General features: G+C 47.4%; 1 protein-coding gene across 10 annotated transcripts in view; it reads right to left on the bottom strand.

The window, feature by feature from the left end:
* The window catches only part of LOC102410517 (core histone macro-H2A.1), an 82022-nt gene that overhangs the window by 41275 nt on the left and 16462 nt on the right, over positions 1–24285 (bottom strand). For all 10 annotated transcript variants that reach the window (XM_044947638.2, XM_044947637.2, XM_044947640.2 and 7 more), the window contains exons 3-4: positions 7794–7900; positions 7152–7349 (exon numbers count right to left, since the gene is read on the bottom strand). In XM_044947638.2, the coding sequence (XP_044803573.1) occupies positions 7152–7349; positions 7794–7900 (305 nt within the window). The remainder of the gene's footprint in view (positions 1–7151; positions 7350–7793; positions 7901–24285) is intronic.

Genomic DNA, 24285 nt, shown 5'->3' with positions numbered 1-24285 from the left:
AATGGAAGAATGGATAAAGTACGACACACTTTGTAGTATAGTTAATATATAGGGGGTATAGTTAATACCCCCTATATAAACAGAAAAGAGTATTAATCAGTCATAAAAATGAAGGAAATTCTGCCATTCGAGACAAAATGGATGGACCTGGACAGCACTGCTAAGTAAATATGTCAGAGAAATTAAAATGCCATATATACCGTATAATCTCTCTTACATGTGGAATCTTAAAAAATAGTAACAAGAAAACCAAACTCACAGGAAAAAAAGATCAGATCTGTTACTAGGGGCAGAGGGTTGGGGGAGGAGGGATTGCAGGAAAGTGGTCAAAAGGTACAAACTTCCAGTTATCAGATAAGTACTAGGAATGTAATATCCAACATGAGGACTATGGTTAACATTGCTGTATGAAACACAGGAAATTTGTTGAGAGCAGGTCCTAAGAGTTGTTATCACAGGAGAAAAAACTTTTTTTTAATATATGAGACAATGAATACTAACTATACAAATAGCTGAGAAAAGAAGAAAAGTGAAGGGCAAAGGAGAAAAGGAAAGAGATACCCATCTGAATACAGAGTCCCAAAGCATAGCAAGGGGAGATAAGAAAGCATTCTTAAGTGAACAATGCAAAGAAATAGAGGAAAACAATAGAATGGGAAACACTAGAGATCTCTTCAAGAAAATTAGAGACACCAAGGAAACATTTCATGCAAAGATGGGCACAATAAAGGACAGAAATGGTATGGACCTAACAGAAGCAGAAGATATTCAGAAGAGGTGGCAGGAACACACAGAAATGTACAAAAAAAGATCTTAATGATCTCGGCCAAGTCTCATCTGCTCTGATGTTTGAATCTCTGGAAATTTCATTAAAAAGTCAGCAAAATTTTGCAAGGATGGCATCTTCACAAAAGAACCCATCCCTTTCTTTGGCATCCCTTACCAGAACATTCATCCCTCATTTGCAGTTTAAAATATTTCTCAAAAAAGAAAGAGGCACCCTCCCAAAATCATCTTGGGCTTTTTGCCAGGCAAAAAGGAGCAAGTGTATTTTCTTGATCAAGGAGAGTGATTCACACATGAGGGTGGAGTTCAGTTGAGGCAGTAGCATGGATATATATTTGAAAAATCTGAGGTGAGATAACTTTTTATCAGAATTTTTGGCAAAAATTATCTTCCTGGCGATGCCCTAAATATTATCCTGTGAATCTTGGCGAGCCTTCTGACAAGGGGTCTCAACCTGGAAGATTTAGGCACAGTTTCCTTTGAATCTTCAGTGTTCTGTTTTGAGAATGGTCCCCAGGTTTCTATGATGTGCTGGGGACCCCGCACGAAGGCCTGCCCCCTTCTCTCTGGGAGGAGTCAGGCGTGCTCCCGCCCTGTGCCATGAGCTCTCTTCTCTGTCACTGGAATGCCTAGACACCTCCTCCTCCAAGTGTGGCCTTCCCAGAGAAGCCTCCCCTGACCAGCTATGAAAGGCAACACTGCCCTACTTCACTGCACTTGGCCGCGGGCAGAGAGCCACACACCCCCACCCCGCTTCTGTAATGACTCTGCCTCCCTCACCAGACCAGAGCTCACTGAGCACCGAGGTGCTATACCCTCACTACCAAGAAGGGGAACAAGCACACGCTGACGAGAAAACACGCGTGCATCTTCCTTCAACAACTCAAGTATCAAACGGGAAAACAGTAAGGCAACTTTCAAAATTTCTTAATGGGATAATATGCTGCATATGTGAGTAACAGCCATCAAGGTTAAAAATACACTGTCTCCTTCAGCAAGTCCACTTGGAGGACTTTCTCCTACAGATGACTTGCACACGGAGACCCAGGCACAGTGATGGTCACTATGGCACGGTTTCTCCGAATGGACACAAGGAACAATCCACAGAGAACTGGGTACACTGGTTCGGTTTACAGTATCAGTAACCGGGGTCACACCATGAGATACTAAAGCAGCTCACATGCCAAGATGAACAAGAACTGCCAAGGGAGTAAGACAAACAGTTGATGTGTGCCAGACACTGCTGCAAGCATTCCACATGGATTGTCTTTTAAGCTTCCCAACCACCCTGTGACATACCTCCAATTTAGAGATGAGGAAACTGAGATGCTAGAGAAATAAACTTTCCAAAGTCACACAGCCAGGAACTATCAGAACTGGAATACAAAGCTGGCACCAGTAACCACTGAAACCACACTGCCAAATCATTGGGGAATAAGATTCATAAAAGAGAAGTGAAAAGCAAAGGAGAAAAGGAAAGATATAAGCATCTGGATGCAGAGTTCCAAAGAATAGCAAGGAGAGATAAGAAAGCCTTCCTCAGCGATCAATGCAAAGAAATAGAGGAAAACAACAGAATGTGAAAGACTAGAGATCTCTTCAAGAAAATCAGAGATACCAAGGGAACATTTCATGCAAAGATGGGCTTGATAAAGGACAGATGGTATGGACCTAACAGAAGCAGAAGATATTAAGAAGAGATGGCAAGAATACACAGAAGAACTATACAAAAAAGATCTTCATGACCCAGATAATCACAATGGTGTGATCACTCACCTAGAGCCAGACATCCTGGAATGTGAAGTCAAGTGGGCCCTAGAAAGCATCACTATGAACAAAGCTAGTGGAGGTTATGGAATTCCAGTTGAGCTATTCCAAATCCTGAAAGATGATGCTGTGAAAGTGCTGCACTCAATATGCCAGCAAATTTGGAAAATTCAATAGTTTGGAAAACTCAGCAGTGGCCGCAGGACTGGAAAAGGTCAGTTTTCATTCCAATCCCAAAGAAAGGCAATGCCAAAGAATGCTCAAACTACCTCACAACTGCACTCATCTCACACGCTAGTAAAGTAATGCTCAAAATACTTCAAGCCAGGCTTTAGCAATATGTGAACCATGAACTTCCAGATGTTCAAGCTGGTTTTAGAAAAGGCAGAGGAACCAGAGATCAAATTGCCAACATCCGCTGGATCATCAAAAAAGCAAGAGAGTTCCAGAAAAACATCTATTTCTGCTTTATTGACTATGCCAAAGCCTTTGACTGTGTGGATCACAATAAACTGTGGAAAATTCTGAAAGAGATGGGAATACCAGACCCCCTGACCTGCCTCTTGAGAAACCTATATGCAGGTCAGGAAGCAACAGTTAGAACTGGACATGGAACAACAGACTGGTTCCAAATAGGAAAAGGAGTACATCAAGGCTGTATATTGTCACCCTGCTTATTTAACTTATATGCAGAGTACATCATGAGAAACGCTGGGCTGGGCATAGAAGAAGCACAAGCTGGAATCCAGATTGCCAGGAGAAATATCAATAACCTCAGATATGCAGATGACACCACCCTTATGGCAGAAAGTGAAGAGGAACTAAAGAGCCTCTTGATGAAAGTGAAAGAGGAGAGTGAAAAAGTTGGCTTAAAGCTCAACATTCAAAAAACTAAGATCTTGGCATCTGGTCCCATCACTTCATGGGAAATAGATGGAGAAACAGTGGAAACAGTGTCAGACTTTATTTTTTGGGCTCCAAAATCACTGCAAATGGTGATTGTAGCCATGAAATTAAAAGATGCTTACTCCTTGGAATGAAAATTATGACCAACCTAGATAGCATATTCAAAAGCAGAGATATTACTTTGCCAACAAAGATCCGTCTAGTCAAGGCTATGGTTTTTCCAGTGGTCATGTATGGATGTGAGAGTTGGACTGTGAAGAAAGCTGAGCACCGAAGAACTGATGCTTTTGAACTGTGGTGTTGGAGAAGACTCTTGAGAGTCCTTTGGACTGCAAGGAGATCCAACCAGTCCATTCTAAAGGAGATCAGCCCTGGGTGTTCATTGGAAGGATTGATGCTAAAGCTGAAACTCCAGTACTTTGGCCACCTCATGCGAAGAGTTGACTCATTGGAAAAGACCCTGATGCTGGGAGGGATTGGGGGCAGGAGGAGAAGGGGACGACAGAGGATGAGATGGTTGGATGGCATCACCAACTCAATGGACATGGGTTTGGGTGGACTCTGGGAGTTGGTGATGGTCAGGGAGGCCTGTCATGCTGCAGTTCATGGGGTCGCAAAGAGTTGGACATGAGTGAGCAACTGAACTGAACTGAAAGATGTATGTGTGTGTGTACATATGTATTTAAAGCTAGTAGTATCGGGAAGGCTTTATATATCCATATGCTTTCATGTGCTTAGACTTTCTCAAAGGGTGCATGAAAACTCTGCTCTGGGGAGAAGTGGGAGGACTGTGGTGTGAGTGAGATTTTATTACCACATACTCTTTCATACCGTCCAAACTCACACACATTACCCACACAAATATTCATTAAAGTCACTAAACTGTAGGGCTGGAATGGAACCCACTGTTTCACTAGGTGGGGTAAACTGAGGCACAGACTCACCTGAGGCCACCCAATTAGAAGGAGAAACCCCAAGGCACTTGCAAGGGCCCTGGACGCCCAGCACCTGGTGGGCTGTGTCGCCTTCTCTAACAGTTTCCACTATAGCTGACTCAGCTGTCACAACTGCAGACTTTCAAAACCTTCCAATTACATAGAATTGGGGGAAAAATTATGATTTGGAATTCAAGTGTTGACACTTGAAAAATACCAACTCCCTTTCACTACAAGTGCTTTAGCATGTAACTAAGGCTTTTTCTGCATGTCTCTGGAAAGGTTATTTTCAGAACATTCCACTTAAACCTGGAGATGCAGGGTTCTCTGCTGTTTCTGGGAGCTGACACCACAATTTACATTAAACAAATGTTTTGAAAATTAGCTGTTCACGGTTCCAATTTCAGCTTCCCCCAGGGTTTAATGTTAGCCAAATACTGGTACAGTAAGCAGACAATGTGTTTTATTGTGTAGAAGAAAAACAGACCACCATAACAGACTTCCTGCTTTTGTAATCAAGGGAGAAGTTGAGTGTTCAAGTGATTATTGGCATATGGTTATTAGAAACACCGAGTTCCAAATATAGCTACTAGAAGCTAAAGACATACACACACACACACACACACACACACACGCCCTCTGTATTTTGAGTTCAAAAAGAAAGAAAAAGCATTCCCTATGTTTGGTAGGTTGTGAAGTTCATAAACTCACGGGGCAAAAACTATGGCAGTAGACTGGGGATGATAGGGAATCAGGTTCAACCCAGGACTGCCAGACACACTGGAGTTGAAGAGGTGCTCAGACATCAAGAAGCAGTGGCCCACGTGAGCAAAGCCACACTCTGGCCACGGCACAGGAAGGCTACGTGCAGGGACGCAGCTCTGCCCCTAGTGGACCCTGCTCTGTGGGCAGCCAGCTCCCTGAGGCCCACAATCAAGAGATGATGGACTTGGCATCTCTGTTTTCTTTTTTAACATTTAAAAAAGCCAGGATGCACTGGCTTTGCCCTGTCCTGCCCCTCCCCACAAACACAAATGTTGTAAGGGGAAAAAAAAAAAACAGTTCAATCTGTTAATTTTATAGTTAGCAGGAATGAGTAACAGCATTCTGTGAAATCCCCTGCCTGCCCCTAGCCTGCCCCGAGCCTCCTCCAGGACTTGTGGGCTGGGTGGACTGCAGTGTCTGGAAATAACTTATAGGACACTCTCCAGTACTAGGTTTCTCTCTCAAAGAAGTGGGAGTGATTCTGAGCCTGGTGTGCGGGGTGGGGTGGGGTGGGGTTGAGAGGCTCTGTGGGCAAGAAGAATTTAGATTTTGTAGTTTTCAGGAAAGTGAAGAGTGAAGGCCGAAGGGGATAGCAGAGGATGAGATGGCATCACCAACTCAATGGACATGAGTTTGAGCAAGCTCCAGGAGTTGGTGATGGACAGGGAAGCCTGGCATTCTGCAGTCCATGGGGTCGCAAAGAGTCGGACACAACTCAGTAACTGAACTGAGGGAATGAGGGAAGTGACTGTCTACATACAGACGGGTGAACAAAAAATATAGCCCCTTAATACCTTAGCTAAAGAGTCCACGAACTATGTGGGTGGGAGGTTAGAGGTCTCAGAAGGTGCCCCTCCATTGGTGAAGGCCTGCCTGATCTGTGGACGGGCTTGGAGGAGGGGACATGCTGGGAGCGCGGGCTGGTGTGTGGCCCTGGGTCAGGGCTCCTGGACCTGTCCTGGGAAGGTGTCTCAGCATCTCACTCCGGTGAGGGCTCTGGTAGAAACGTCCTGACACTGACACTGCATTAGACCCCTCACAGCATCTCCAAGGGGATGTGACTTACAAAATAGGAAAGCCACCTTCTGCCACAAAGAATTTCCTTAGTCTGGCTGGGGGGCCGGAAGGATGACTCCTGAGACGACACCACAGGACAGGGCAGCCTTCAGATTCCATTTTACTAAACACAGAGCAGCACTGGCCCTAGCTTGCCGGTCCTGGAGTCTGTGACAACAGCAGAGAGGCAGGGCCCAGCAAGGAGGAACAGAGAGCATGCGCCCCAGTTACCCGGGAGTCTCAGACGGCTGAGGACAACCAGTTAAAGGCGTGGGCCTCCAGAGGGCGGATGAGCCAGATCATGGCTTGGGATCAGCTGGCCCGCCCTACTCCAGAAGACATTAGGTCACACTCACGAGAAGGTTTCGCTCCCCACAAGATCAGCACCTATGGCCTAGTCTCAGTTCAAACTGGGTCTGGCAGGAGGAGCCCAGACAACACATCCATTTTCCTCCTAACAAGGCAATCATTTCAAAGAACTAACTGTCTGAACCATTCCTGCTACAACAGGCTCGGAAGAGGACACGAAGCCATGGCAACACAACGACAGTTCTGACATGTCAACGGCAAGCGTTGCAGCCGGCACCTCTGGGCAGGACTTGATGGTTGCTCACACAGGGAAGCTCCTGCACACACAGGTCCCTCCCCACAGGCGTGGGCATCGCCTCGAAGGGCAGGCACCGGCCCCTTCCAGCCTGGGGCTATCTGCCCCGGCACCTCCCCACATCACCTCTGCCTAGGGAAATCTGGTTTCCCACCTGCATCCAGACTCTGGCCACTTGAGCTGGACTAGCTGTCGTCAGCTGCATTTGTTTCCATAGGCCCCACCCCGAGAGGGGAATGAGCCCTCAGCAGGAAGGGGCACCCTTGTGACCCCACCTACCTGCACCTGCCTGGCCCCACACCTCACACATCTCTGCCAAATCACATACTCACCTTGGATTTCCGGGCCCCTTTCTTGCCCCCTGTTTTCTTAGACACGGGCTTCTTCTGGGACGGAGACTTGGCCTTTTTGGCTGGGGGTGGTGTGATGATGGCTTCCAACTTCCCTTTGGATCCTCGTTTCTTCGCTAGCAACTCTGGATGGATGTTTGGTAACACACCCCCACTGGCTATGGTGACTCCTTTTAGCAGCTTGCAGGAAAACCAAATGAGCAGACAGTGAGCCGGACCACCCCGTCCATGACCTTCAAGAAGTCAATCCTCCCCACCCATGCTCCTGCTCTTGGTTGGCAGAGCTCTCTCCTCTATGGCATCTACAGGGATGCTAACAGGACCCTGGCTCACTACACAGGGAGCAGGCCTTCAGACTCCTTCACTCGGGTGGAGTTTCCAAACCATCTTTCTTCCAGGAGAGTCAAATATCTTTCTTTATTCCCCCCATCCCCAACCAATAAAGTCTTGGGGAAAAATTGCCATGGGGGGTGGGGGGAGGGCAGGGAAGTGGCTAACAGTCACAAGCAGTCCACACCCTTGACAGCCAGCCAAACACCACCCTCCCTCTGGATAGACAGCTCTTGGGCCGCAAGACCGCCTGCTGGGGTGTTTGGGTCGGGGAGGCAGAGGAGAGCCCCATACCTGATTCAGCTCTTCATCGTTGGCCACAGCCAGCAGGATGTGCCGGGGCGTGACCCTGCCCTTCTTGTTGTCTCTTGCTGCGTTGCCAGCCAGCTCCAGAATCTCCGCTTTGGGGAAAGGAGAGGAAGGGCGTATGGTCACATTATAGCATCAGAGAGCTGTGTGCACCCTCCCAAATCCCCTGTTCTTGGTGTCGGGAAGGGGAGCAGGTGGCAGTGTCCTGACCCTACCCTGAGCCATGAAGCTGCAGGCGGTCTGCCTGGAAACACTTGGTGGCAAGTCACAAAGGTGTTGAGAGGCAAAGCTGAGGGGGATAAGGGAGACCCCTGGCCCAACCCATTTGTTGTGGACATGCAAAACTGAGGTTGAGAGAGGAGAAAGGACCACCAGCTAAAGGCCCTCAGTGAGGGGTGGTAGAGCTCAGATTTGAACTTTCTTCCCAGAACAGGGCTGCCCACAGCCAGCATGCCAGATATCATCAGCATCAACCCCATGGGGCCAGCAGTGCGGCCCCTGAGCTAGGAGTCATGCAGGGGTTTATGGGACGTCAGGGGGAGGTGGCATGTTACTCAGTACATTTCCGTTAACAGAATCAATGTAACAGAATCAGTGTTGAAGGCCTGCACACTCATATTCAAAACTAGAAGGATATGACTGCACCCTTTACAAAGTCAACATTATAAAAACATAAAAGAAAAGAGGTGGGGTGTAGTAGATTAAAAGAGGCTACACAGACACAACAGCCAGATACAAAGTGTCAATACTCAATGGGATCCTGATTGCAAAAGAAGTTATAGAAGTCATTCTGGTGACAACTGAGATTTGAATGTAGGCTGGATAGTGGACACAAAGGAATTACTGATTTTCTTGGGTGTGATAACAGTATTACCACTCTGAAGGGAGCATCTTGTCCTTAGGAGATACATGCTGAAGTATTTAGGGGTGAAGGGCCCTGGTATCTGCAATTTACTCAAATAATTCTGAAAAAGTCTACAGAGGAAAACAAATGTGGTGACATAACAAAGGTGTTAAAGTTAACACCTGTTAAGTCCAACTGTGACGTGAGAGAGTAAGACGTCAGAGTTCCTCTCTCAACATACTGTATATTTGACATTTTCCACAAAATAATTAAGAACCCAGAAGGAGATGAGCCTGATCTATAGTTGGTGCTAAGTTAGAGGTTACTGACCAATCTTTTGGGACAAGGTCTCAGCAGACAAGACGACAGGTCTCCAAAAGCACCAAAGATGGGAGAAATGAGGAAATGCCCTTCAATAAGAGATATTTTTTCCCTCCTTGGTGGCCTAGTTCTCTTTGTGAACTGTCAACCTTGTTACTTTCGTCTCATTTTCTTAATGAGAAATGCAGACTGTCCCCAGATGTGTCTTACATCCCCACTTCTGCAATTCTGTCCACACCACAGCCCTGCCTGCAACATCCATCTAGCCCACCCTTCTGGGCTCAACTCAAGTCTGGCCTCTTCCTCGTACTAAAGGATTTATAATATTCAAAGTTATGTTGTAAACACTAGACTTGTCCAGCAAAGTTAAAACTTGGCATCATTATAAAATAACTGCGGAAAAAAAATTCTAGCTACATTAAAATCACATATTTAAATTTTACAATATTACATGGTTTACCCTGGAGAAGGAAATGGCAACCCACTCTGGTATTCTTGCCTGGAGAATCCCATGGACAGAGGAGCCTAATGGGCTATAGTCCATGGGGTGGCAAGAGTAGGACACAACTTAGTGACTAAACCTACATGGTTTACAATGTTAAACCACTGTTACAGCTGAACCCAATGCAAAAATGAGTCCGTGTGTCAAACTGAACAGCTGCTTGGCTACCCATAGCTGGATCAGGAGGGTTCCCCTCAATCCAAGGCACGAATTCAATAATCGCTGCACTGATGATAAGTGGACACCAGGGACACTGAGGCTCTGCCTGCTTGATGCTCCCAGGTCATAGGGATCCTTATGTGCATGTGCTTGTCACTAGAGTGAGGCCCAGGGAGGAAGGGGATATAATCAATACACCTCCCACCTTCATCCATTAGCTTCAACAGGACTGTTCCCCAAACAGTCTGAGTACCAGGATCCCCTGTCAATTTTACTGAAGCTTCCCTGAAACTGATGGTTGGCTGCGTATGCCAAAGCCCAGAGGAGATGACCCTATCATGACCAAGCAAGAAAGAGTGCTTGGGATGCTCAAGTGACCTGATGTCCAGCTGCAGAAATGAGCCCAGCTTGAACTCCACTCTGCCCCGTTCATGGAGGAGGCAGTGTACCTACAACACTATTGTCCAACTCACCGCCTGGAGGAAGCCAAGCAGAAGCCCAGAGCCTAGGAGTCAGGGCACAGGAAGGAGAGCCACCACAGGCAGCCATGTGGCAGGAAGGCTGGAGAGGGGCTGCTGGCACCACTGGGCTGCAGCCCGCTTGGCTGGCTTCCTGACCTCTCCCACCCCTCACCTCCCCAGCCTTTCTCCACCGGGAGGCCACAGGAAGCATGGGGCCATCACTATCTACAGCAGGAATACACAGAAGGGGGCTGGGGGATTACAACTTTGTCCCCATAATGTGCTAAGAATCCGTTACCAGGCCCTCATTAAAAAAGAGACAGAGAGAAAGAGACAGAGAAATCCACAGTAGTGCCCTAAGCCCATCCCTGTGGTAAGAAGATCGTTTGAAATTACGGTTTCTCGGGAAAGTGGAGGTGGCCTGTTTCCTCTTCCTGCCCAGAGTACTGGTGCAGGCTCTCCCCAAGAGAAGGCACAGTGGCCGTTGGTGGGGGTAGGGGGAAGAGGGATGTGGTCATTTTATTTTTGGCATCACTACTTTAGCTTTTTTCCTGTGGGGAAGGTGGTAATGATGAATTGCAAAGACCTGGAGGGTGGGGAAGGGTCACCAGAACTCCAAGTGTGTTCCAGCATCTGGGTGAGGGACAGGCAGTATGGAACACAAGCACGAGAAGCAGCGTGCTTCCCACTAAGCAGCACCCACAGCTGAGAAATAAGATCAATTCTCCAGGAAATCCCCTGAACTGCCACTAATTTCACAGCCCCCACACACCCCTACACTCTCACATTATGGGGAAAATCTCCAATGGCCCAAGTCTCTCCACTTGCGAAATCTCAAGGATTGTGCTGACTGCTAATTCAAGGCTTCCCCGGTGGCTCAGTGGTAAAGAATGCACCTGCAATGCCGGAGACGTGGGTTCGATTCCTGGGTTGGGACGATCTCCTGGAGAAGGAAACGGCAACCCACTCCAGTATTCTTGCCTGGGAAATCCATGAACAGAGGAGCGTGGCGGGTTACAGTCCATAGTGTTGCAAAGAGTTGGACACGACGAGCAACTAAATAGTGACAACAACTGCTAATTCAGCCTGGACTCAGGGATGCCAGACGAGATGGACATGGAGGGGCTGGGGAGGTGTGTGCAGTGCGGCGAGGAGCATCTAGCACCTTGGAAATAGCTGGGCTGAAGTGTCCTTCCTGTGTCATTCCTCTGCCTTTTCACCAAGGAGCCAGAAAACCCCTTTCTTTTTGCAAAACTCCAGCTCACTTTTGATCTGTGAAGACCAAGACAGCTGGCCCTCCCACTCCCTATCTTCAAAGAGTGGACCCTCAGCCCTGTTGGGAGGGAGGGAGCGGCATCAAATGGGGTAACAAAGAAGGGCAGAGGTTCACAGTTTGGCTGATTGAGCCAGAGCTTTATCTTCTGTTTACTCCTGCATGTTTTCCAGATGGATAGTTACCATAGCAACTCCTTCGTCAAGGGACACACAAGATGGAGCACCTCAGAGACACACCTTTTATGAGAAGTGTGTTCCCGGCTCCACCCTACCCCTGCACTGCGGCAGGCAGAGGGCTGGGGCAGTTGACAAGAGACCAGAAAGAAGCAGGAACCCAGAGCACAAACTCGCCCCTTGCCAAGGATTCAGTAATATGTTCCCCTCTTTCATCCTCAGTCCAGTTTTAGAAACGGCAATCGTAAAGGGCTTTCCTGGCTAAGAGAGGGCTGCCTGCTGCAGGGGGGGAGGAGAGGTGCAAAATGCCAGCAGCTCAACAAGATGGATCAGCTCCCATCTGCTCTCCAGGGCCTGTTTGCAGGAGGGCGGGAGAGAGGGCGCTGAGTGCTCAGGATTTGGGGCAGGGCACACGCCACTAAAGGAGATTTCCTGATTAAGTTTCCTTCCTAGTTAAGTGATCCTAGGCTTTGCAAATGATAGCAAGGACACATCTGTGGAAGCCCTACGCTCAAGGCTATGCCTGGGTTCCTGCCACTGTACCCACTGCCCAGGGGGATGGGCACCTCCTGGGCCAGGCCAGAGCCAGCTTCAGCTCTACCTAGACTTGAATGGAATCCATGCCTTCCTACCAGGGAGGGTTTGCTGCACTTGATTCATCTTGTATTTCAGAAGGTTTTGTGTGTCTCTAAATTTTTTTTGCTTCTGTCTATTTTGAGAGAAAAGGGATTCTGAGAAAGAGAACTAGACAAGCACCACATTTACAGATGAAAATTCTTTTCTCCATGGTTTGCAGTGCTCTGTGCTTGGATCCTGCCTCAGAGGGAGTTTCAGGAGCCACAGTGCAGAGACTGTAACCGAAACAAATGGAATCTGTAAGAAATCAGCAGAGAGTGGTTAGCAGGAAAAGAAACAGACCCCTGACCAGGGTATGCACCCCCTCTAACTTTGTCACCAATGACCAACGCTGGGACAGGTTTGGGGCTCAGAGCCTGGGGGGTCACCTCTGAGAGGACTCTCAGTTTGGTGAAGTTCCGCAGTGACAGACACTGCAAAGGGGTCAGGTCGAATGATGAGTTACACTAGCCAACTCGTGTGCCAGTTTCCTGTTCTAAGATCTTTTTAAGATCTAATTGGTAAAACACCTGAGTATCTCTGGCTCCAACTCCTGGCCAGTCCCTGGCCAGTGGTGAGCCACTGGCTCCATCACATGCCTAGTGATGCAACCTTATTCTCTCCTCAGAGCAGCAGGCAGGGCAGAGGCACCCCTGGGCCCACCATACCCTGGCCATGAGGAATGTGACCATTTTAGGGCCACTTGATGAGATCCCCACAGCCTTGAGTAACAGCATTATTTGGCAGCCTTCTCGGCTACAGCCCAGCTGTTTGAACGTGAATGCCTCTGACAGGTCTACTTTCCAAGTTCACCCAGAGACCAAAGGCTTAGTGTCTTTTTTTCCTTCTCCAAGCGTCTTGCATATAGTCCTATCTGTTGTACTGAAGCATTGTGTCTATCTTCCTTCAGGGAGATGAAGTCATGGTTTGCAGAATTAGACCCCTAACAACTAACAGGTGATGCGTGGAGGCTGCGCCAAACTTTAAACACAACCCTCGCAAAGGCAAGAGTTGGGGGCTCCTACAGAACTGTTTGAAGCGTCTTCTCTCACAAAAGAAATATTAAAAAGAACAACCAGAAATCAAAGAAAAGCAAATGTTCACGTAATCCCAGGGAGAACACAGATATTTGCTATGAAGCCAACAACATGACAAGGAATCTGTTTATTGTATTTCTTTCCATTCATCAGGCTGCCATCAGCAGTTCATTGAGTTCAGAGCTGTTTTACACTATTCTGGAAGGCCTTAACCCAATCAACCCCAATCGGAGACTGACTGCTAAGTGTTTCCTGCATCTTGACTGCACCAGTTTCCTCCAATTCCCTCGGCAGCCCAGAATCCACCTTTTCGGGTGATGAGTGGCAGGAACTGAAGCCCACTGAGCCATCGGCCTGGAGCACCAGGGCCTCGCCTCCACTCTGCTTGTCCCAGGGGCCTCCAAGGAACCAGTGATTCCACAGGGAAAATAAAATACCTTGTCTTCTGCCCAGAACAGCAGTAACTGGGGGTGTTATGTTCTGGGCAGAGGACAGGGTATTTTGCAGCAATGAGCCATTCTGTCCCTTTTCTGCAGATGTTCTGAGTCTCACACAAACTCAGCCATTGCTGTTACGCCCACAAGACAGACCCCCCTCCTCAGGGTCCAGGTGGCAGCATGTAGTCCAGTATCCCACCTTCCCCACCAAGTCTCCCAGTAAGAAAGAAATGCAGCTTAGTATCAAGTTTCTAAAGTAAGCTAATTCTTGTACACATTTTAAAATAAATAATTAGTAATTTTGCATTATACACATTAACAAGAAAAAGATTATGATTCTTGGCAAATATTACCATCATCTAACCCGCCAACCCAGTCTGGTGCTTGAGTATCTTGCCTTTCAGGAAAGTCTTCCTCTTCCTTCCCCAGATCACTGGAGGGTCTGTGTGAGCTCACCTCCTGGGTCCATCTTCAATGGTGGCTGCAGCCCCACATAGCACCATGGTTAAGCGGGGGCATGCTGTCAGACAAGCTGGGTGCGAATCCCAGCTCCTGCCCTGAGCTGTGAGATTTGCCAAGAAACACCCGTGCCTCAGTTTCCCATTCTATAAACAGGGGGTGAGGTCACCTCTAGGTTTGTGAGAATTAATGAGTTACCAAATTACATGCTTAGAACGCTCGGTAAAAGTCAACTCCAAATACTGACGCCACAACCACACACTTTTATCTCTTAATAGAGTATAGCAGGCTTGATTTCTAGGAGAAGAAAACTCTTTCTTTTCCTCGATGTCCTCTATCAAAATAACTGGCTGTCTGGCTGGCTGGAGAGATGGGATGTGCGTGAGAGCTGAGAGGAGGAGGAGAGATGCAATATGGAAAACCTGGTGTTTCCTCCCCTGATAGTTTACCCTTTGCTGTTACACTTAACAGTTTACATATGTTTGAAAAATGCACTTGAACCTGCTTAACCTCAGTGCTGCCAGACCTGCCTTGATATTACGCAGCACCCAGGGCGGCCCCACAGGCAGCCTCTGCCTAGGGATGGGGTCTGGGGCTTTTGTCTGACCCGGCAGGGGGTGGCGTGGTGGGCAGGAGCAGAGCCAGCTGCTGAGGCAGCACAAGTTGAGGCCCCAGGAGGAAGGCGGGAGGCCAAGGTGGCTGGGGAAGGCCAGAGGAACCTGCTCTAACCGGAGGCCTGGCCGACAGCCGGGCAGGGCCCTCTCCGCACGGCTCACTGCTTTCAAGGACTTGAAATTCATTTACAAGGAGATGGTTAATATGTATGTTTGTTTTTGATATGGAAAATCATAGCCATTTGTTCTTAATTTATCTCAGAAAGGGGTGAACAATCAGAGATGTCTGCTGGAATGAAAAGATTTGAGGAGTGTGATGTAAAGAGGAAACTCATTTAAAGAACCCTGACATGGTGCCATTTCTGAGACAGACTTCTGAAGCGGAAACAAGGAGTAGAGTGGGGCTTTGGTGGGCTGCCATCCTGCGGGGAGGTGCATGCCCGTCACTGGCGATGCCTGTCGCCCGTGCTTACACACGCCATTTAGGAGCTATGGCACAGCTCTGCTGCCTGGGAGTGGAGTTGGCGACCAGGTCTGAGGGAGACATTTTGCTCTACCCACTTGGGCGCTGACTGAGCTTATCTTGTGCGCAATTTATCTTTTCAAAATGTAAAAAATAAACTGAATACATAGCATAAACGAGAAGAAGCGACTATGCTAGATGCCACCCCACTGGCCTTGGCAACTGCGTGTCATAAGCACCCCCCGCCTTGACATCTGTCCTGGCATGCTTAATCATGCTTCTGGGATTAAAAAAAAAAAAAAATCTGAGCACATTAAGACTTTTTAGGTTCTTTCATAAATGACTTTTTAGAGCCACATAAGGGTGTCATAGTAGGGGAGGTCCCCTAGAAGGGGCCTGAGGTCACCTTTAATAGCCCTGCCCCAGCTCTATCTGTCCAAATGGATTCCCAGTGCGAGGCCCACTGGTCTAAGGACTTGTCTAAGCTCTGTCACCCAGGATTCCACCTCTTGTTCACTAAGAGGACAATGAAGGACATCACGAATAAGCCTTCTGGCTCTCAGTTGGCTCTTGGTCCACTCTCGGTGCTGCTGAGCACTATAGCCACCCCACACTGACTGGGCACTGCCCTCCGCTCTCCTCACTGCGGCCATCTGCAAGCCTCTCCCCGAGGACCTCTGTGTCCTGTTGCTGCTATAGGCAGCTCCTCCCACACTGGTCAGACTGCCCCTTCCTAGAGCCCAGCACCCGTCACTCCAACAGCATCACCCCTCTTGTGCTCATGCACTTCTTTCCCACAAGCCCTCAACTTTCCTCCTTCCTGTCAGGGACTACGTGTCCTTCCAGGTTCATCCTTTAGGACCCCTGTCCTCTTCGCCCATGCCAGGCCACGGGGTTGTCTCCCGCCTGGCACATCCACACCACGTGCCCTCTAGCACTCATGTGAAATTGCAAAGGGCCTGCCTCCCCAACTGGGCTATGAGGACGGGAGCCAGCGTGGAGGACTGGGCATATCCCATCTTCTGGAGACATCTGCTGAAGCCAGAGGAGAGGCAAAGTGGACTAAGTGGTCCCAAGTCCAGCGTTCTCCTTTTAACAGCTAAGGTTTCAGCTCCATTGAGAGCCTACAGAAATGCTCTGCTAGAGATGAGTTAGGAGAAGGCAATGGCACCCCACTCCAGTATTCTTGCCTGGAAAATCCCATGGACGGAGGAGCCTGGTAGGCTGCGGTCCATGGGGTCGCAAAGAGTCGGACACAACTGAGCGACTTCACTTTCACTTTTCACTTTCATGCATTGGAAAAGGAAATGGCAACCCACTCCAGTGTTCTTGCCTGGAGAATCCCAGGGATGAGGGAGCCTGGTTGGCTGCCGTCTATGGGGTCGCACAGAGTTGGACACGACTGACACGACTTAGTAGTAGTAGTAGAGATGAGTTACTGTGTTCAGTGACCTTCGAGAAGTACTTCAAACTCCCAGAGCGTCAGTTTCCTCCTAAGCAAAATAGGTGGTTTGTGGATTCAGTGAGTTACTCGATGTAAAGCACTTAGCCAATGCCCGACACACAGTAAACGCTCCATGTATGGCAGATATTTTATTACCTAAACCGCCCTGCCTTTGCCTGCACTCAACCACTGCCCTCTGTGCCCCCAAACTCACATTTTGACAAGCCACAATTTTAATCTGGGAGGGAGACTGCCAGGGCCTGGGGCAGAGGTGGAAGGGCAAAGAAAACAATGCTACTGGAGTTAAGGACTGGCATTTTCTGAATGAACAGCAGACACTGACTTTTGGCGGTCAACATCCAGATTTACAGAGCCAACAGAGAGCTGTTAACCAAAGACTACCTCAGGTACCAATTACCACAGGGAGCATCAATCAGGACACTGCCGGCAAGGGAAACCGAAAGCTAACCTTTTCCAGAGACCCTGGATTTCCATGTGGTTCTCACAGTTCTGCAGGCAAGAAATGTGGGCTCTGGCAGAGATGGAGCCGCCTTCTCTAAGGAAGACATATATAAAAGTCTTCTATCAAGGCAATTCGATACAGGTCCCCCGGGAGACCCCACAGGCCTCTCGAAGTACCAGGGAACATAACGCTTTCTGGCCACTAGATGGAGGGCACTTGTCTGAAAAGGAAAAAGGTAGGGTGGAAGATGAAAGGAGAGAGAGGGAAGGAGGGAAGGTGGAGGCAGGTCAGAGCTGTAGGCTGCTGAGCCTGGCAAACCCGAGGAGAAGGTGTCATCATCGGGCACCAGAGCTGGAGGGGCGGTGGGGAGAGACAGGCCAGGAGGCAGAGGGAGGCCGCCTGCGGTCAGTGCCCCTTGGCGTTTGTCTACTTGCTAGAACTTACTTATAGCTCCAAGGAGTGGCTTTTTGCTCTATAGTATTTTCCGCTGGATTGACTAGACACAGAAGCCTTGAGACAGGGAAAGAAAGTAAGGGGGCTATACATATGCTTTATTAGTTACTGATAATTTTAATAGGAAGATATTGAGAGAAGAGATATTTGTGGAATTCTTACCCACTTCTTCCTCTCAGTAAGTTAGCAGTTCCTTTAAAGCCATTCTTGATGTTCATTCACAGGGGGACCCGGGGGTATGTATACTTTGAGCACCCCTCCTGGGACACTGCCACTTTAACCAGAGCTCCTGGCTCCCTCTGCGATGCGAGGTACAGCTGAGACATCCTTTTCTGGCGGGAGTGCGAGATCAATTCTTGAAATACCCCCAGTGTCTTCCTGTTTGCCACCAACAGCTGCTCTGCCACTGGCCCATCCTCAGGCTGGGCTGGGCCATGATGCCCTGAGGTTAATCCTAATTACTCATCATTAAAAACTCCAGGGGTCTAGTTCAGCTCTCATTCTTACCAATTTCCTGGTAGCATCTGCCATTAGCACCATCCCCTCCCCTCCAGAAACTCATCCTTCCCCTAACTGGTCTTCTTCCCCTTCAACAAAAATCCAAGTGCTGAGCAGCAGAGTATACAATGATGAGAGAGGGGTGAGAACGGCACAGTCCCAGACCTGGGGTCACTAATATGTCCTCTGCAATGTCTGGCCCGTCAGACAGTCAATACACATCTGTTGAAATCAACAGTGATTCTTCAGACCCACCCCCCGGCTCCCCCCCCCCCCACCCCACACGGCACCCAGCTCACAATCTTGTACCTGGTCAGAGCTTGGTAACTCTTTCACAAATAGGTCATTACAGATGAATTACTAAACCACTGAACAAGCATGGCAGCATTTAGAGAGTGACGCAGGATGGAAGTGCAGGGACACTATCTGAGGCACTGGCCTGGTTTCATGGATTAGAACACACACTCAGGATCCATGGCTTGCAGTGTGAACTACAAAGCTGTCACCCCAGGGGAAGCAGCCCCTGGATGGCCCAGGATCCAGGCAGGCCGCCCTTCACAGTCTCAAGTCAGGACGCGAGGTTGGCTCAGGGGGGTGGGGGGTAGGATGGAACAGGGATGCTGGGGCAGGTTAGAGGCAGATGAAACACCCTCAGATTTGGGCTCAGATACACGTACACACGTCAGTCTCTGCATCTCACATGCAACTATTATTTTTTGGCATTACATTTTTTAGATGTATTTCAAAATGAAAAGGGGGAGGGACATATTTAGAAACATATATTGCATATATAAGAAACTGGCAATACTGATTGTCCCCTGGGAGGAGACCTGGGTGTGCAAGAGAGTAGGGAAAGAAATGCATGTCTCACTGTATGTCTTTGGGGAACATGATTTTTATCATTGGTATATATTACTTATTAAAGAAAATAATGTGCTGCGTGCTTAGTCACTCAGTCATGTCTGACTCTCTGTGACCCCATGGACCGTAGCCCGCCAGCCTCCTCTGTCCGTGGAATTCTCCAGGCCAGAATTCTGGAGTGGGGAGCCGTTCCCTTCCCTAGGGGATCTTCCCAACCCAGTAATCAAACCCAGGTCTCCGCACTGCAGGCAGATTCTTTACCATCTGAGTCACCAGGGAAGCCCAAGAATAGTGGAGTGGGTAGCCTATTCCTTCTCCAGGGATCTTCTCCACCCAGGAATTGAACCGGGTCTCCTGCATTGCAGGTGGATTCTTTACCAACTGAGTTAGCAGGGAAGCCCAAAGAAAATAATTACTTTCTATAAAAATTAAAACAGTGAAAAACCTGCCAGATATGAGAAACATCTTATAAAATGTATAACAAGATAAACACACCATTGAAACAGAAAAGAAAGTCCAGAAATAGCCCTATGTATATATAGAAATTTCATGTATGATAAAAGCAGCCTCTTAGATCATCAGGGAAAAGCTGGAATACTCAATTAATTGTGTTGAGATAAATGGGTAACCATATGAAATAAAATTAAGTTGATTCCTCTCTCACACTATATCAGGAAAAATTCCAAATGGGTCAAAGTAAAAATGTAAAAAATTAAACCATAAGAAGTACTAAGCAAGAGCATGAGGGAATTCCTTTGCAGCCTTGGAGAGAGGTAGACACTCTGAACAATAACTCAAAATCCAGCAAAAACAGTCTCATAAAAATTTCTGATACTAAAATTATTCAGATAAAATGGCTAATCATTTCACTCATATTAAGTCATCATTTTGTATGTTTTAAATATATACAATTATATTTGTCAATTATTCCTTAATAAAGCTTGGGAAAAAAGAATTATTCAGATAAATACATAAGAATGTGTGTAAAATACAAAGAAAAATATGTGTAAAATATAAAGAAAAATTTGAAAATGAAGAGAAAACAAGATATCGTGAGGAATGACCAAGTATATTCACAAAAGAACTAAACAGAACTTCTAGACTAAAAAATAACAAAACAAATTAAAAATTTAGTGACTGAATTAAATAACAGGTAAGACACAGCTGAAGAGAGAGTTAGTAAAGTGGGAGATAGTTTTACAAGACAGACCTGAAGTAATTATCCAGAAAGTAATTTGAAAAGACAGAAATGAAAAATATGAATGAGATAAACAGATATGGAGCTTAGAAAAACCACTAACAAATCGTTAATTTGTGTTCCATAGGGAGAGACTAGAGACACTGAAGAAATAACAGCTAAAAACTTTATGGATAAGATATAAAGACATGTTCAAAATCAGAGAAAATTTACCACCAGAAGATCTTAGTCAATGACGTTCTAAAGGATGTATGTAAAGTGAACCCAGGCAGAAGGCCTGAAGTGAAAGAGGTATGCACATTTTGGCTCACACCCTTTTCCTTGCCCACATCCAGAATCAGTTGTGTAGCGCTCTGAGCCTTCCCACTAGCCTAGGCAAAAACAGAACCCCTCATGAGAACTCATCTAAGTACATGCAGACCCCAATGACAGAAATGAAAAGCTGCATACCACCCTTCAAAGAGAAATAATGGAGTAACAGCGAGACTCCTTGACCACTGAGGTTTACTAGGCCACGCAGCTTATCTTCAAGAAAGCAGCAGTTTTCAACCAATGGTGGTAGAACAATTGCACATCCGTATGCAAAAAACTGAATCCAGACACAGACCTAACACTCTCTGCAAAAATTAACACAAAAGGGGTCAGAGACCTACATGTAAAATGCAAAACTATAAAACTCCTAGAAGATAACATAGGAGAAAAATCTAGATAATCTTGGGTTCGGTGATGCCTTTTTAGATACAACACCAAAGGCACAATGCATGAAAGAATTGAAAGGTTTTTTTTAATTAAAAAAAAAGAAAAAAAAACACCCTTCTGCTCTGTGAAACACAGTGTTGAGAGAATAAGATAAGTCACAGAGCAGGAGAAAATATTTGCAAAAGAAAGCAATGAGACCTTTCCTTTCTCTGGTCTAACCCATAGGGCTGGGAGAGCAGGGGACATGGGGCCATTGTTTTGTGAAGGGTGCCCAGATCACACTTACACTCTCCTGGACAACCGCATGGCCTCCTTAGGAGGACTGGGTGAAGGACCAGATAAAAACTCAGGTTTTGGCCTCTGCAGCAGATTCAGGAGGCCCTGGGAGAAGCACGTCCTCACGCTGTGCTGCCACCCCCGTGGATGGAGAAGTGGGGCGCTAGGCTGCCCCACTCCTCAGTGCTTTCCATGCCTGGCCTCGGCCCCGAGGTCCGACTTACCTGGGTAGCTAACAGGCTGGCCATCTGACAACAAGTCACCAGGGGGATGGCAAATGCTAAACCGCTGCTTCTCCAAGCACCTCCTGAAGGTTCATCCACCACGGAATCATCTAGGACTGCCAACGTAGCTCCCCGCTTAATCACTTCATGATTTGCTTCATATGATCACGTACAGTGATCAAGAGCAGATGTTAATAAAAACAGACTAAAATCTAACTCTCTTTCGTGCATGTACACATATACACAAAAGGCATTCGGTGCCAGCTGCTATCTCTAGGCACTGAGATTATGAGTTTTCGCTTCTTAAATTTTCAGACATAAATTACTCACATAACTGGAAAAGGGAACATACATTTAAATATAGTGTGCACACACTGGGTACCCAGCACACTGGGGTTTCAACTTCTGTGTTTCCGATTTTTTTCTGGTTGTAACCCTCTGGCTTATTAAAATCCAGTCCCCCCGAGACCCCAATTTCATCTGCTGACAGGCTTTGTAGAACAGTGAGCCCTGTGGGGTTCTGGGAGCCTCAGGAATACATGAAGTCTCTAGCAAGAAGAGTTAGCTGGGTCCTGGCCAGAAGTCTAAGTCTAAGGTTGGGTGGCCACGGAAACAAGCGAGAGAGACAGCCATTCAGAGGGCTTCGAGCATCACAGAGCCAGCCTGTCCTGTTCTCCCTGCCCTATTTTTAGCTGTGTGAGTACAGGACACACTTGGCTGTTCCGGATAGGAAAGCGGTAACAAAGGCCAGGTAAGTGACAGAGCCAACTGCAGGCTCTTCCTACCCTAATCTTCCAGGCTTGTCGGATCCTTTCTTTCCCAGGCCAGAAATGCCAAGTATGATGGATGTTTGTTGAAATGAATATCTGTGTAACAGGACACACTGCTGACAGAGGAGGCCTCTCCCTGTCATATCTACAAGAGAGGGGGGCAGGGATGGAATGCAGACAATGAATAACACCAAAGGGATATGCAACAGCTGACCTGAGTTATAGATCAGAAAGCAAGCAAACTAAAAACCTGGGATGAGGATGATCACTTTACTAGCTAACACCAGGCAGAGGTGTATCTTTAACACCATCCCTTTTCCCTGGGGTTTTACTACAGGATGTAGTCAGGCACAAGGGCTAGGACACATCCAGTTTGCAGAGTGGCCATAAGGGTCCCCCGGGTGAACCCTGCTTGTTCCCCAGGCCAGGACCTGACCCTGAAAACTTCACCATGGTTAGCCTAGTTCCTACAGACAGCTTGAGAATGGAGCACCTGCTGTGAGAGACGCCAGGTGCCTGCTAGAAGTGTGTGGAGGTCCTTCCTGGTCACTAGCAGGAGATAGGAGAGATTAGACCGAGGTCTGAAACATAGGGTGTGGGGAGGGGCAGGGAATGGGGAAACGGAAAGGGACTGGTAGGTGAAGAATATGCAAACCTGGATGTCTTCATTATTTTGTAGCTTACAGCCAAAGATGACAGAAGAAAAAAAAATTGTAGGCATGGCCTTATCCTATAAGAGGTAGAAATATACTATGACCATAGGTTTTTAAACAGACCAGAGCAGGGTATCCAAATCAACAGATCTCTCACAGTGATCAACTTGAGAGGGTCTACACTTATTACAAAGTGTCGACATTCAGTCTTGAGATGCGAATTCCCATCCTCCTTACTGTCCAGAAATCAACTGAGAATAGATGTGATTTTTGCAAACAGGCTTACATCCCAGGAGGCAGGTTGGCAGCTGTGTGATCAAGCTATGTAGTGTGTCTAGACTCCCCCGCCCAAAAAAAGATGTCATTGCACATCCTTTTGGATTTGATGACCAGGAACCAGGTCTGTCCTCTCAGGAGTTGGGTGAGGGACTCCAAAGGCACTTCCCTCCAGGGTAAGCCCAGTGGGCAAGGACTCTCATCTGGCACCTCAGTGACAAGCACAGCCCTGAAGAGTGGTGGGCCCTCCCCAAGTCAGCAAGTGAGTGGTTCAGCTTAGCAGAATAAGCGCACAGCGTCCCCAGGCCACAGCCTCATGGCACAAACGCTGAAGCACCTTCTAATGTGTTGAGCCCTGTATGGAGGTGGCAGACCTAGCTCTCCTGAGCTATTAGACAAGCTCTGCACCTCAGTGCCACAAGCCAGACCACAGAGCATCCTCCATGGTGGCCTTAAGCTTTGCTTCTTTAGCTGGCATTCTTCATGGTCCCATTTTCACATCCTAAACCACCAGTGTCCCCACACTACATCACGCAAGGTGTTTATAGCATAGCTGTTTCTTGAAAGGCTCTCTGATAAAAGTTTGGGAACCACTATATATCTAAGTTTCTCCCCTTGGGGATTCACAAGGACACCCACATGTTAAAGGCTCCCAAAAGTGCTGCAGTAAAGAAAGCTATTTCCCAGTGGTTCCCAAACTAAAACCAGTTGCTTTACTGAGGAACTCAACAAAAGGTATTCACATATCCATCTCAAAACAGGGAATGTGAATACAGCCATCTCCCAGTTTCACCCACACAGCCCGGTGTTTTGATGGACTACCTCTTACATTTCACCAAATACCTGGGTTCTGCTGAACACCGTTTGAGCAGTGTTGACCCAGGGCGCTTTGCATCCATCTAGTCATGGCATGCTTGCTTTCTACTCTTCCACATATACTTTTCATCCCTCCTACCACCCCCACTGTAGGACTCCAGTGCTTTTAACTTGTCCCTTAGACCTGCCCTATCCCCTTACTGGTCTATGGACTTGTGTGTTCCCAACATCAACTTTCCCTAGGGCAAAAAACATGTCACATGTTCCTATTTCACATCTCCTAAACCTCCCAGCACTGAGCAGGGCTGTGCTGGGCACAGGGAAGAGACTCCAAAGAGGCTTTCTGAGCTAAGCTGAATTCAAGTTCCTCTAAATATCACTTAAGAAAAGAAGTACCACAGTAATACCAGAGCAAAGACAATGCCTCAAAGAAACTACCTCAGTTTCCCCATGATAATACTTCTTTTTATCTATAATTTATTTAG

This window comes from Bubalus bubalis, chromosome 9, assembly GCF_019923935.1.
Source record: "Bubalus bubalis isolate 160015118507 breed Murrah chromosome 9, NDDB_SH_1, whole genome shotgun sequence".
NCBI classification, from domain to species: Eukaryota; Metazoa; Chordata; class Mammalia; order Artiodactyla; family Bovidae; genus Bubalus; species Bubalus bubalis.
This window is presented reverse-complemented; position numbering and strand designations above follow the sequence as displayed.